The sequence below is a fragment of the Cydia pomonella genome, chromosome 15 (genome assembly GCF_033807575.1).
Source record: "Cydia pomonella isolate Wapato2018A chromosome 15, ilCydPomo1, whole genome shotgun sequence".
NCBI classification, from domain to species: domain Eukaryota; kingdom Metazoa; phylum Arthropoda; class Insecta; order Lepidoptera; family Tortricidae; genus Cydia; species Cydia pomonella.
The window spans coordinates 12,777,095-12,790,971 of NC_084717.1; the positions used below are offsets into that span (position 1 = coordinate 12,777,095).

The window sequence follows — 13,877 nt, forward strand, 5'->3', positions numbered from 1 at the left end:
GTTGCGGTAGAAAGTGTTTCTAGTTTAGTAAATATTTGCGATTTTCTAAATTATCCCGCTTTCAACCGACCGATATTAGCGGTAAACCTGTGAGGTAGAAGTACTAGTGCTCGACGCTGCACTAGTCACCGACATGGGCACTTTATTTCATGGAAATATAGGTTAAATTTGACCAACAAAGATTTTTGTGTATTCGAACTTAATCCTTGTCACTTTGACATAAAGTGCCCATGTAGAGTACTAGTGCAGCGTCGAGCACTAGCACTTCTACCTTAGATACTTTTCGTTTGGAAATTGGGAACATGGAACATGCATAAATCAAAGGATGGTTTCTCATCAACACTTAATTATATTTCATTAGGGTCTCGAGATAAATAAAAAAATACAAAATGTATTATGATCGGGTTTCCAATATTATAAAACGTGGGTATGATTTTAAATGCATCTATACATAATTCTAGTCAATGATAGTAATTTCAGTCACCACCTACCACGCATTTTACCAATGTGGTACAAAAACAACACTAACTATTTAATTCCACCGCGCAGTAAACAGAGGGCGTACAGATTAAAATAATATCGATACGGTTAATTTGATCTGTATTTATGTGCCTAATCGGTTAGTTACTTTAATGAGACTAATTTCCTTATATCCACAGATATTAGATGCCTAACGTGCGCACGTCTTTAGTAAATCCAAATAAGTAAAGGATAATGTGGACAGCTAACTACATAAATACAATATTATAGAAATATTATTTATTGTTTACCTATCACAAAAAAAATCCACCGTTGATTAAAGCAAGGGCATCAATAATACCCAAACCTATAAGTACGTGCGGGTCGGATTGGAAGAGATTGCCCACTATATGCCACCTCAAGCATTTTTTCACTTGGCTCTAAATAGAGCTAAGTGAAAAAATGCTTGAGGTATAGTTGATTTTTTTAAGCTGACCGTTTGGGACTAAGCTTTTAACATCCATATAAATAACTAACCAATTTCATGACACCTACTGGAAATTAATTTCAGTATTACTGACGCCTCCATAAACTGATTGTAAAGAAACACACATACTATCACCATCTAATAGCACACCTTTATAACGGGGAAAACTTAAAATATTCAACGATTGGACCCAATTACACTTAACTTTACTCGTTCGATGACTGTGGTATCACTTACAACAGCTATTTTATAAATATTCAATTTTATAATAAACATAGCCATGTGATCAGTACAAATAAAGTTATTTTTGCTGAAGTAAGCACAATAATAAATATGTGCAAATGGGATCCATGTTGACTAAATACATCTCTTCCTTTCTATTAGTCTTATTAACACACTGTGATGTTTTTACTATGGCAAAAATGTATTAAGTATGATCATGATCACATTAATGCAGAATTTAGTTATCATACGTTATTTTATTGAGTATTACATTTCACATAATATGCAATAACATAAAAGTGTTGACTTGATAAATAAATTGAACAAAACAAAATATTCCTATAACATAAACTAACACTTAATGCAATTTCGCATGGTAAAACAAATAAAACGAGAACGCATAATTTTACACAAACTATACATACTAATAGTAACTCAATTAATTGCTAACACGGTAATATTTTGACAATATGGTACAGCTATACCTAGTTTTCACTGCGTGTTTAAAAATAATACTTAAGACATGATTAAAAGTTACGATTATTTACTAGCTGCACTGCTGGCAAACATAACATCAAGCAAAAGTGCGATACTTCATATTCAGGCCATAAATAAAATAAAATGTTCATCAAATGTTGGTGTTACATATAAAATTTAAGTATATTGGTCATATGTGGCCGATAAACCATATTATTCCTGAAAAAATGCTAACTTGACTGTTATTCACTTTTATTATTTGGAAATAAAGTAACTCTTGCAAAATGTTAATGTAAGTTAACATAGACAAACAGGACTATACATACAATTATTTAGAATATCAGGCAGTCAGTGCTTGTAACTAATATTTACAGAAACTTCATATTTGGTTCTCGATTACATATACTACTACATCTGTACTTTAGCTATTTCAAATAACAAAACGAAGCAAAATCGCGTGACCCATTCGAGATATAAAAACCTTAGGGTCCCCGGCTAGCTCGGTTCTTCGTGCAAACGTAGTTACGCTCTCATTTTAAAACGACTAGCTAGATTGCTTTGAAACTTTGTACTTACAATAGGGCATAGCTAGTCCTGTGATTAGTTTCCGTAGTTCAGATACCATAGTAAAAAAATATTAATTGTTTTTCCTCTATTTCGTTTGTTTTATAAATTGGAGCTATATAAACTAATTACAGGACTTGATATACCTCATGTAATTGTATATGCAAAGTTTCATTACAATCCACCTCCTAGTTTTAAAATGAGAACGAAACTCGGGTTTGTATGGGAAGATGAAATTCAGCCGAGCTTGCCGGGGACTCTTAAATACGAATATAGCTTCTCTCTGTTGTAGGATGAAGGCCTAAAGGTAAAAGTGGTCACTGAGTCAACCTCTATTCGGCTATCACAATGGTTTAATTTACATTATTTTTAATACCAAAAAGTACAGATAATATAACTTGCAACATGCACACAGTGCTGCTGAAACGTTAAAATATACATTCTTCACTATTCTCTTGAACACACGCACATTCCAGCACCAAGAGTTTACATAGTCACCTTGTTCCACAAATCACTTATAGGAGCATAACACTAATCGCGGTCACCAAACATTCACGCTTTCAATTTGTGTCCGAGTTAACGACTTGTACGTATGTTAAAAGTTACTAAGTGGGTGAGGTCTTTAAAGTGAACTAAAGACGAAAGTGGAGGACGCGCGAAATCGCCTTTTCATACAAACAGTCCTCATTTTCCTCTCTGGATATTAACATTATTAAACATATTTTGATACATTTTTTTGTATATCACAGCTATGTCCCTGTTTGATTTATTTTTTATTATGATAAGACATAGAAGCATTTAAAAATTTGTATGAAATCTAAGTTTTTCAATAATCAAAAAAGTCAAATTATGTAAAAATATTTTCCATAATGTCAGTATCCAGAGAGAAAAATGGGGTCTACGTTTGTTCCCTTTCCTCTTAACACAACATTAAGAGGATAGTGTGAAGGTCATTTTGAACATCACGACCACTTAGCTACTTTCACTGCTGACTGTATTTGTATAAAACGGTGTTTTATGCGATTGAGTACTACGCCACGCGTAGGTCTCTATAAATATAATACGCTCGAGCGGGGCGACCAGCGAAGCTTGCGGCGTGGCGTCCATGACCGTATGCGAGGGGCCTTAGTGGATGCTGCTGTTCAATGATATACTCGTACATAATGAGCACAAAAATATTTCCACGTTTATTTCTTTACTTATGAATCTTGTGATGAATTTATTTTGTTGATTAGGGACATAAGCTTATCTCTTTCTCTTTGGGTGTGCGGGAGCTCGTCACTGGGCGCGACTAAAGAGCAACTGTACAATTTGTACAATTGAAGCCCTAGCTTATCTGGAGTTATCATTGCGCTGCCCCTGGGCCCCTCGGCGCTACGCTACACTCGGCTGGGCCGTACACGTGTCAGAGCCTGTGTGGTGACCGCGAGTCCGTCGACGCTCCATGACGCGGAGATAGTACGTTCAGTCCTGACCCAGCGCAGGTCCGGGCTCCAGCTAAGGCTTCTCCGCCTTCGGCCGCGGCCCCGCGCAGTTGTCTGCTAGTTGGTTCCGCATCGTCACGTTCTCTTTCCGAAGCTCCGTTAGCTCTTGGTTGAGTCTTAATATTTCGAGGACCAGCTTTTCTTTCTCGACTTCTAACTTTTCTAATCTGAAAAATAATAATTGAATTGGTAATATAAAGTAGTTTAATTAAAAAAAGAGATCCAGGATTAATTTTGAGTATGACGATTTTCTCTTAAACAGAACTAGTTATCAAATCCGTGACAGGTTCAAATGAAATGAAGAACACTTTGTATGGAAATTTCAATAAAAAGCGACCTGTTAACATTGTTTTTAAACTTTAGTGAGCGAATTCAGCAAAAACTTCATATTAACAGATGTAAAACTATTTTAGTTTTTGTTTGCTCGAAAAGTCTGTCTCAACTCAATGTCTTCCCTATACAATATGAATATTTGATTATTTCAGAATACAAGTGCTAAAAATAGGAAATTCGCAACGACTCGAGTGGGGATAAATTAAAACACGACCGAAGGGAGTGTTTTAAATCGACACGACCGAAGCTAGTGTTTTAAATCGACACGAGTTGCGAATTGTCTATACGCACATGTATCGTACAACATTTTACAGTACATAGCGGAGAGTCTGATATATCAAAATTCAAAATTCAAAATTCAAAATTTTATTCTGCAAGTAGGCCTCAAGGGCTCTTTTACAAGTCAATATAACATTTACAGTAACATCATATAGTGACATGAAAAATACATAACAACATTTTATAAATACAACAGCCAATACCTGGGTAAACATTACATTATAATAATCTTAAAATAAATAATTACTACAATACAATAGAGATGTATAGTCTCTATGGTTAAAAACACATTAAATCTGGAGATGTAAAAGGTCCCCAATGTCAGAGTACTAATATTAATAAAATTTGGAGGTGTAAAGTCTCTCCAAGTGTCAAAATAAAATTTATACTAAATAAATAAACCGCGTCTGGACTGTTAAACTAGCAGTCTCATAAACTAATGCTACATTCTGTACATAACTAGTATGTACCAAGTCAAGTATATTATACAATATGACAGAGACGTATAGTCTCCACGGTTAATACATTAAGTTTGGAGATGTATAAGGTCCCCACGGTCTGAGAAAAATAATAATACACAATATAATCGTACCAGTTTTTACATAAACTTGGATATTTTGGTTTTCTTCAGTTACTTGGCTACATTCATTATGAAGATGAGCATTCTCAGATTAAATTAACAAAGTCAAAATGGATTTCTTCGGAAGCACTGCCATCGGTAAGATTTACCCGACCAGTTGGTTAAATCGTACCACCCATAATAAAATTGTATCTATGAAACGTTTTGCAAGTTTATTATTTTTTATTTGTTTGCTTATTTTAGGTTTGAATAACAAATATTTATTACGGGAATCCGAAATCATACTTACACGACTCAAAAATACTTGGTCGTTTAAATCCTACCTATGCCAGTATGCTATAGTACATTTAATCGACTAGCTATTGTTATTATACTGAAATAACCAAAGTATAAAAACTAGACAATTTATAACACCTACACAGTAAACCCGTTTATATTTATCGTAATATATTTTTAATTTGGTATTTTAAATTCATCTTGACCGTAAGTTATGGTAACAAATACACATTAAAAGTTAGATCATGTCCAACGAAAGACATATTTCTTCTCTCTTTTGTCAAATATCAAATATCAAACATTTATTCAGCAAATAGGCCACAGGGGCACTTTCACATGTCCATTTTTACAAACAATAAAAATTAAAAAAAAAAAAAAACAATTACAAATATGGAATCGATGAAATAATAAATACTTTATAAGAGATGTATATTGTCTCTAAATGTCAAATTACACAAAAAAAACTATGATAAAAAAAAAAAAAATGTACGATGGTAGTCATATGCCATATCTGATTAGATTACCTATTGAGCTTAATTCCATTAGAGCACTGTTTGGTGCATTATGTGTAAATAAACTAAGTTGTTTAGTGGGAAAACTATAGGTGGTACGATTTAACCGGCGGTACGATATAGCCGACTCTCCCCTATGTCCCTTTAAATTTTCGACATAGTTACGTAATGTGCTAATTATCGCACTAGTGCGGAAAAGCAGGACCATATGTACTGTAAACTATGTTTCGTGTTAGGCCTTAATCTTAATGTAACGTTAACCTTCAATGTAGAGAGACAGGCTAGGCCCAAAAAACTTTTAAGAAGTGACAATTACAGCAGAAATCAGTATTAGAGAAGTTATATTCTTCTTTTAAATGAACCATTACCTTTTTTGTTTCTCCGTAAGTTCCGTGATGTGGTCACAAGCCTTGGCCAGAATGCCGCCCTTGCTTGCTGTGTCGGGCAGACCCGAGTTGGGCACTAGGGCGGCCAGCTTTGTGATCCAATTGTTGATTTTATCTCTCCGGCGCCTCTCTACCTCGTTGTGTGTCGCTCGCCTTTTGTCGTCTCGCTGAAAGTTTAGTGTTAAATATTCAATATCAGATAATGTTATTCACCTACTTGCCTATTTCGCAAACGTATCTGTAAATTTGAGTAGAGTTTTAAAATAACTTTCTAAGAAGATCGAATCCTCCACACACAATTATAAGGTTTCGTCGGAAATGTCATCTCAATTTTACATGCAAAGGTTTTCTAAAAAAACCGTCGTTTTTATAATCGCATAGGGCCAGATACCACAAAATTCAAATTCAAAAATGTATTCTGCAAGTGGGCCTCAAAGGCAAACGAACAACGCATCTATGTATATGTATCTAAAAGGTAAGAAAAAATGGCAAGAAGATGGTAGCCTACAATCCCTCTAGTGTTGCGATTTGTGTGCCTGTTTGCCTCCTATATCATATAAAAAAGTCTTTATTAAGTTTTTATAATGGAATTATTGTGAATAGTTCTTTGACTCGGCATATTTACTTTATACTCACTTTTTTAGCGGTCACTGCTTTTGCCTGCAGCCGTTCCGTGCGGATAGTTTTCTTTTGTGCTGTGCCAGTCCCAAACACCTCCACTGGGTTGCTGATTACAAAAAATTCGCCATCTGGAAGGACTGACAAAACAAAACATTTTTATTATTATAATTGAAACTAATTCTCATTATAATTTAATTTCAAACTAGTGGCAATCTAAGCTGTTTCACAAATACTAATGACGTTATTCATAAATATTTGACAAATCGAACAATTGATAATTGTTTGTTCCAACACGTCATTCTATCATTTCTATTTGTTAGAAAGAAACAAAATTTAACAGAGGATTATAGGCGCATAAAATAATACAGAAAGTACAGAAATACAAGTAGAGGTAAACAACATTAATATTCCAGATACCAATATTACAGTCTCATTGCCCCAATGCATCAGAATGATCTCTCATTTTAGTACAAAACAGTCACAAAAATTGTATGATTGGCTAGTAAATAAGCTAATCTGTTATTTTATCTGTATGTACAAGTTATAACAAAAATGATATTTAATTAATTTAATTAAGTAAACATACAAAAGCAGGTAACAGTTAAAATATCCTGTAACAAACAGTTGTTACAAATATAATCCTTATCAAAGTTCATTGATACAGATCAATGAACGTTGATAAGGATTATATAACATATGCATGTATCTCTCTCAGTTGCTTAAAGGTTAGCTGGAAGAGATCCTTAAGGGGATAAGTTCGCCTTTGTACACATTGTATTTTTTCTGTGTTATATACTTGTTTTGTGCAATAAAGTGCTTTACTACAACTACTACTTATAGTCTAAATTTAGATAACAATTTTTAAGTCAAGCATATGTTAAATCTTATTGAATTTAGTAACTGATGGGCAAGGTGCAACAATACATGAGATATATTAAAGATATCTGTCCCTGTCATCAGTTACTAAATTCAGGAAGCTCTAAAGCTTTTAAGATAGAAAATAGATGACTTACCATGTGTTGGTGAGTGGGCTGTTATGTTATTGGTAACCTCTTCACTGGATGTCATTTGAACTATCTTGTATGTTACTCCACCAGCTAGAAAATGGACTCAAAATTTATAACTGACAGTGAAATTCAGAAGTCTTTGGGACTAAAAATAGCTATACATGATTAAGTTGGAGTGATATAATCCTAAGGCCCAGCCATATAAGATAAAAATCCAAAATTTGTCAGTAAAATATTAACCTATCACACATTCAGTGGCGGCGGTCTTCAAAATACAGAGATTGAACGTTTAAAGATACATTAAGTTTACTGATCACCTGTAAGAGCTGTCGTTGTAAATTGATTCTACTGTCTCATACATAAGGTCGATATTTAAACGATAGATACAATAACAGCTTCGACAGGAAAATATAACTAAGTATGTAATAATAGTATTAAGCAAACGCGGATCGGTCCGCGCGATCTCGCCAACTATTACATAAACCCTAGAGGTTTTCAATAGTGGCTTATTGTGTTAAACCTTGTTTCAAAAATTAATAGTGAATAAATAAACAAAAAAAATGTGATTTTGTTTTGTTTGAAAATTGAACAAAACAGAAAAAATGCAACTCTGTTCCAATTGTAAAAGATTTAAATTTCTTTGAACCGAATAAGGTTAGGTTAGGTCCTGCCTATTATAATTATTCAAGGATAACTTGAATTTTCAAAATGATTTAACTCTAACTTGACAGACAAAAGGGAAGGGAAGTTTAAACCTCCTTGGCGCTCAACAGTTGTGCTGGGTTTCAATCTTTAAAGATTGTAGTCAAAGAGAAAAATATTTTCAAGGGACAATGCATATCTCAAAATTGATAGTCAATACATTGACATTATGCCATCTCATCTTAACACATATAAACATCTTATCTATCTTTCTCACATTAGCAAATAGCTGCCTTCTGCTTTTGCAGGACTGTAAGCAGTGTCGCAAGTACTATGTTTTAGCAGTGTTGAATTATTTTCACTTCCAGTGGTTACAGTGAAGTCATCAGTGACATATACAAGTATTTGCATATTTGAGTATGGGCTTTACAGGCAATAAGAATGGGGCCAGTACAGTGGTGTCACACACTCAAATTTGAGTCAATTGTGCAGTCTAATGCCACAATGCGATTGGTTGATGAGTTTGCATCACGTCTGCGATTGGTTGCAACTAGTTGTGTTAGACTGCACGATTTGCTTGAATTTGTGTGACACCACTGAAATAGCACCATTCTTAGTGCCCCTAGGGCCCATCCTTAGGTATAAGTCAATGGTAATCATGCAGCAGTTATAGTAGAATCATTCAACTTTTGGAAATAATCGGTTGGAAGGTAGCATGAATTGATATTGAGTTGTGCTAGAAAAAGGGAGTGCTGGGTTCTGTTTTGTTAGTATTTTTCTTGGGGATTATCATGCATTTTAGAAATGTTATTAACGTATTTGCTTTGTAATTCCCAAACTTACATAAATCTCTGAAGTTATATGTAGTGGTGTCCGCGTTGGACTCAAATAATGACTGAGCCACTAATTGAGACCGATCCTCAGCACTCCCTGAAATTCAAGCATAATTCAATTTATACCTAATTCAATAAAACCCAAACAATTACACTCTCCTGATAATTTAATTGCATTTGCCATAGGTAAACAAACTGCCTAACTAAGTTACAAAAACATTACTGATATTTGGAAGGTTATCATTATCACTCACCGAAAGATCCCTCGTCTACCATGCCCATAAGTTCACCGTCTCCACTGCAAACAAAAGGCGGTAAATAAAATTACAATCACTTGATAGCGAACTCAAAGAATAGACTGCGTCGTTTGCCAAGTTGCGAATAAACTGTGACCTTCGATAGCATTATTTTTATCGAGATAATTATGTAATGCACTTCACACTGAACCACATTTTACACAAATTGCATTTTACCTGTTTTCGAGAGAATTGTCATGCATATCAATGTCAATTTCTACTTTGGCCATTGCGCGTAATTATTTTTGAATTTTCTCAACTTGATCACGGGGACAAAATAATAGGGTCATGTGACGAAGTCATAGACATCTTATGTTTTTTAAATGTCATAGACAAGATTTGACGTTCCGGAACCGGAGATGGTTCAACAATTTATTTTCATTTGGGGCATATAATTTGGTTTGATCATGTTAGCCAACCTTAGGATAAAAGTTTTAGGCCAGTCATGTATCAATACACTACTACAAAAAGGATATAATATATTGCCGATGACATTGACATTGCATTGAATAAGCATCTTTCTTTGATAAGCATCGAATCTTTAATGGGAAATAGTAATAAATTAAATAAGCTAGAAAAGTTTAATTAAGTGCAAAGAGTAGTGTATAAGTGTACCCAAGCGAACTTTTTGAATTAAAAGTCCGAAAATTTTAAGACCTATGTAAATAGTGTTCATGCAATCCGCTAGATGGCTCTTGATGACTGAAGTTAGATTTTAGAACAATAACCGATACCTATTATGAAGGGAGGCTTATGTTTCTTAATTATGGTGAGTGTTTTGTTATGGAAAGTTTATATTGAATCCTGAGGGATATGTATAGTATATATAATGTCTTTAGTCCCAATGTCAAAAAGAATAGGGCCCTAATAAGTTAGGTCTAAGAAGCGATTACTTATAATCTTTCGGTACCCACTGTTTCTGTGTCAAATTCTTGTTTTTCTCATTATTTTATTTTATGGCTTGGATGCTAGATGCCCTTTAAGCTAAAGCTCATGGAACAAAATTATACTGGCGCTCTCTATGTACACCTTTGACAGTTGCCAACCCCATTCGGTTCAGTTTTTTTTTAATAAAATGGCTTCTGTCTAAGTATCAAGGTATTGAGAGCTAAATTATACGATGAATAAAGTACTGTACGGTTAGTATAAGATAGTGAACGATTGTAAGCTCTTGTAAAGCGATAGGAAATTTACAAGCAGCCAAGTCGGGCTACCTGGCGTTGACTCCAGGGGGCCTACCGCGAAAACCGAAATTCGCAAATTGCGGAGATCTTTCTCTTTTACTCTCACTAAGACGTAATTAGAGTGACAGAGAAAAATGCCCGCAATTGACGAATTACGATTTTCCGGGTAGCCGCCCAGAATGGTTAAACGCGTTCCGAGATGAATTCTTCATTATCTGCACACTTCCACATTAGTTACTGCATAATAAGCTATAAATATTGAACTTTAAACAATATTAATGAGCAAAAAACAAAGAAATTATTAGTCACGAGGCGGCGACATCACCAATATGGCGCTACCTACCGCTTTGTAGGGTTCCGTACCCAAGGGATAAAACGGGACCCTATTACTAGGACTCCGCTGTGCGTCCGTCTGTCCGTCTGTCACCAGACTGTATCTCATGAACCGTGATAGTCAGATAGTTGAAATGTTCACAGATGATGTATTTCTGTTGCAGCTATAACAGCAAATACTAAAAAGTACGGAACCCACGGTGGGCGTGTCCGACTCGCACTTGGCCGGTTTTTTATATCACAATACGGTTGCCAGAAATTGAATTAGCAATCTTGAGGATTTTCTCCAGTGGCTTCATCAATAAATGCACAAAAGCTAATAATATGAACTTCTAATAATTCGCATTTTTTTTGAGGGAACTCATTGATTACTTTTTTTTTGTTAAACTTACAACAAGTTAAATTTCAAAAACATGATATCCGCCGCGATCGCGAGCACGCACGATCCATCTCGCTAAGCGCTTAGGTTCAGTGAGAGTGAGAGAACACGGACCTACGGCCTTTAGCGTTCCTTTTGTACCTTTTTGGCACAGAACCCTAAAAAGACGATTATACAATTTAAAGTTCTGCCAGTTCGCGGCAGTGCGCGGTGTGGAAACCCAATTACTAGATGGATTCGAGGTCGGACAGAGCATCCATCATAATTAACGGGTGATTGGCTGCGGCAGTTAACTTTCTAGGTACTTACGCAGAATTAAAAATAAAATTTAGTTTTGACTATCTATGTAGAACGAATATCTTGTCTTTTTATCTAAGGGTGGTATCCATCTATGCAATATCTTGGTCCAAGTGTAGGTATTTGCATCTCACATTTTGCTCAATGAGAGAGTGAGACGCAATGCACATTGGACCAAGATATTGGATAGATGGAATACCAGCCTAAACTGTAAAAAAAGGATAATATGTCAATTATCAATGTTATTACTGTTATTTCCTCGTACCTATACAGTGGTAAATAAACACGGTAGGTGTACTTAACTCTTTTATTTATTTAACGAATTCAAAAATGATTGTTACTCGAATGTTTCCATAGATGTCGATTACTGTTTGGCCAGCTGATGATACTCGTTTGTTTGTATTCTTGAATAGATATAAGGTAGAAGTACTAGTGCTCGACACTGCACTAGTCACCGACATGGGCACTTTATTTCATAGGTTAAATTTGAACAACGAGGGTTTTTTTTTGTATTTGAACTTAATCCTTGTCACTAAGTGCCCATGTCGAGTACTAGTGCAGCGTCGAGCACTAGTACTTCTACCTTACCTAATTATTATGCGGAGTCTTCAATTGAGCTAAGATAAACCCCAACGTTTAGAAAAGTTTTAATAATTGCCTAGTGGGTAGTGACCCTGCCTATGAAGCCGATGGTCCCGGGTTCGAATCCTGGTAAGGGCATTTGTGTGATGAACACAACAGATATTTGTTCCGGAGTCATGGGTGTTTTCTATGTCTTTAAGTATGTATTTATCTATACACGTATGTATAATATCGCCTCGTACCCATAGTACAAGCTTTTCTTCGTTTGGGGCTAGGTCGATCTGTGTAAGATTGTCCCCAAATATTTATTATTTATTATTTTTTTCTGAATTATTTTCCATTACATCACATCAGATAAAAACTTCCTTTACTCCTTTTGTAACGAAAGCTTTCTCGGCGCGGCGCCTATACATTATTTAATAGCAATAGCAATTTACTTGAGGGAAGTATACATACCACGTGATTGACCATACAAAAAGAGATAACGTTTTTTCACTTCTAAATATTTTCCATTCTCCATGTTTTTTTTAGTATGTTTTTGATACAATGAAGAATTAGGTGTATATAGTAAACACCCCTATAATGGAACAGGCACCAGTAATGGAATGGTATAGACAATACTGTAAAACAAATATTTACCATCAGTTTTTAAACGCTGACAACATTTTACCATAAACTCTAGCCAAAGAGCTGCTTAAGTTTATTTTTCATTGATATTTGTTAGTTTGAAAATTAATGACGCCATACATCCCATTACTGGAGCAAAAAACCATAGTTTTAATTGGTTAATAATATTGACCCCAATTGCAGTAGCTTTCATCAAATACATAGCAAACATAGAGGACGAATTGGACATTCAACTTTTAAAGCATAAAGCGGCAGAAATTTTACAGATGTCGGTGAAATATAAAAAAATACTCGGTAAAAATACTCCAATTTTATTAATTTTATTTTTATTTATTTATTTTTATGGATTCGTCATGTCTGTCTGTCTGCCCGTCCGTATGTCACAGCCACTTTTTTCCGAAACTATAAGAACTATACTGTTGAAACTTGGTAAGTAGATGTATTCTGTGAACCGCATTAAGATTTTCACACAAAAATAGATAAAACTAAAAAAATATATATGATGTACATTACTATGCAAACTTCCACCGAAAATTGGTTTGAACGAGATCTAGTAAGTAGTGTTTTTAATACGTCATAAATGGTACGCAACCCTTCATGAACTCGCAATACGCCGCTTTTTTTCAAAATTTGCAATACAATTTTTTTTAAGCGAGACCTATAAACCCAGAATATAATATGCTGAAGCGATCGACATCAAAATCAAAGAGAATAGAATATACAGAAAAAGTACCGTTATTTCGCTAGGATCGCAAAGCTATTCTTCCCTTTTAAGTAACTTGGCCTGTGTTTGGATAGCCAAGTTTTAATTTGGCCAATTTGTTATTCTGCAGGACTCGTTCAAATCCAGCTTTGGAAACTTTTGTAAACAAGGCGAGGACGTGCCTGAAAACTTAACTAAGGTAAGTAAATAATTTGAAAAGTGTTCCATTGAAATTGAAAATTTAACGACTGAGGAAATTAAATATTGGTCTTTGAGACCTGTGAACCTTGTATTTATTTTTGTTACAAAATTAA

General features: G+C 34.8%; 1 protein-coding gene across 2 annotated transcripts; it reads right to left on the minus strand.

Moving 5' to 3' along the window:
- Positions 1-329: 329 nt before the first annotated feature.
- On the minus strand, positions 330-9,780 carry LOC133525855 (upstream stimulatory factor 2). Of its 2 annotated transcripts, XM_061862259.1 has the most exons (7): positions 9,636-9,780; positions 9,417-9,460; positions 9,173-9,259; positions 7,694-7,777; positions 6,696-6,817; positions 6,042-6,226; positions 330-3,860 (listed from the first exon to the last, which is right to left on the minus strand). In XM_061862259.1, the coding sequence occupies exons 1-7, from the start codon at positions 9,686-9,688 to the stop codon at positions 3,707-3,709; spliced, it is 729 nt and encodes a 242-aa protein (XP_061718243.1). In that variant the 5' UTR covers positions 9,689-9,780; the 3' UTR covers positions 330-3,706. The 2 variants fall into 2 exon arrangements, with proteins under 2 accessions (XP_061718243.1, XP_061718245.1); XM_061862261.1 differs by lacking the exon at positions 9,173-9,259.
- Positions 9,781-13,877: the final 4,097 nt, after the last annotated feature.

What these genes read in the sequence shown, in the direction of transcription:
- LOC133525855 (XM_061862259.1), bottom strand. Translation starts at nt 9,688, where the DNA reads ATGGCCAAAGTAGAAATTGACATTGATATGCATGACAATTCTCTCGAA. An exon ending in ATATAACTTCAGAGATTTAT is followed by an intron (nt 7,778 to 9,172) that starts GTAAGTTTGGGA and finishes TCCATTTTCTAG; the next exon opens with CTGGTGGAGTAACATACAAG. An exon ending in AAGCAGTGACCGCTAAAAAA is followed by an intron (nt 6,227 to 6,695) that starts GTGAGTATAAAG and finishes CTAAACTTTCAG; the next exon opens with CGAGACGACAAAAGGCGAGC.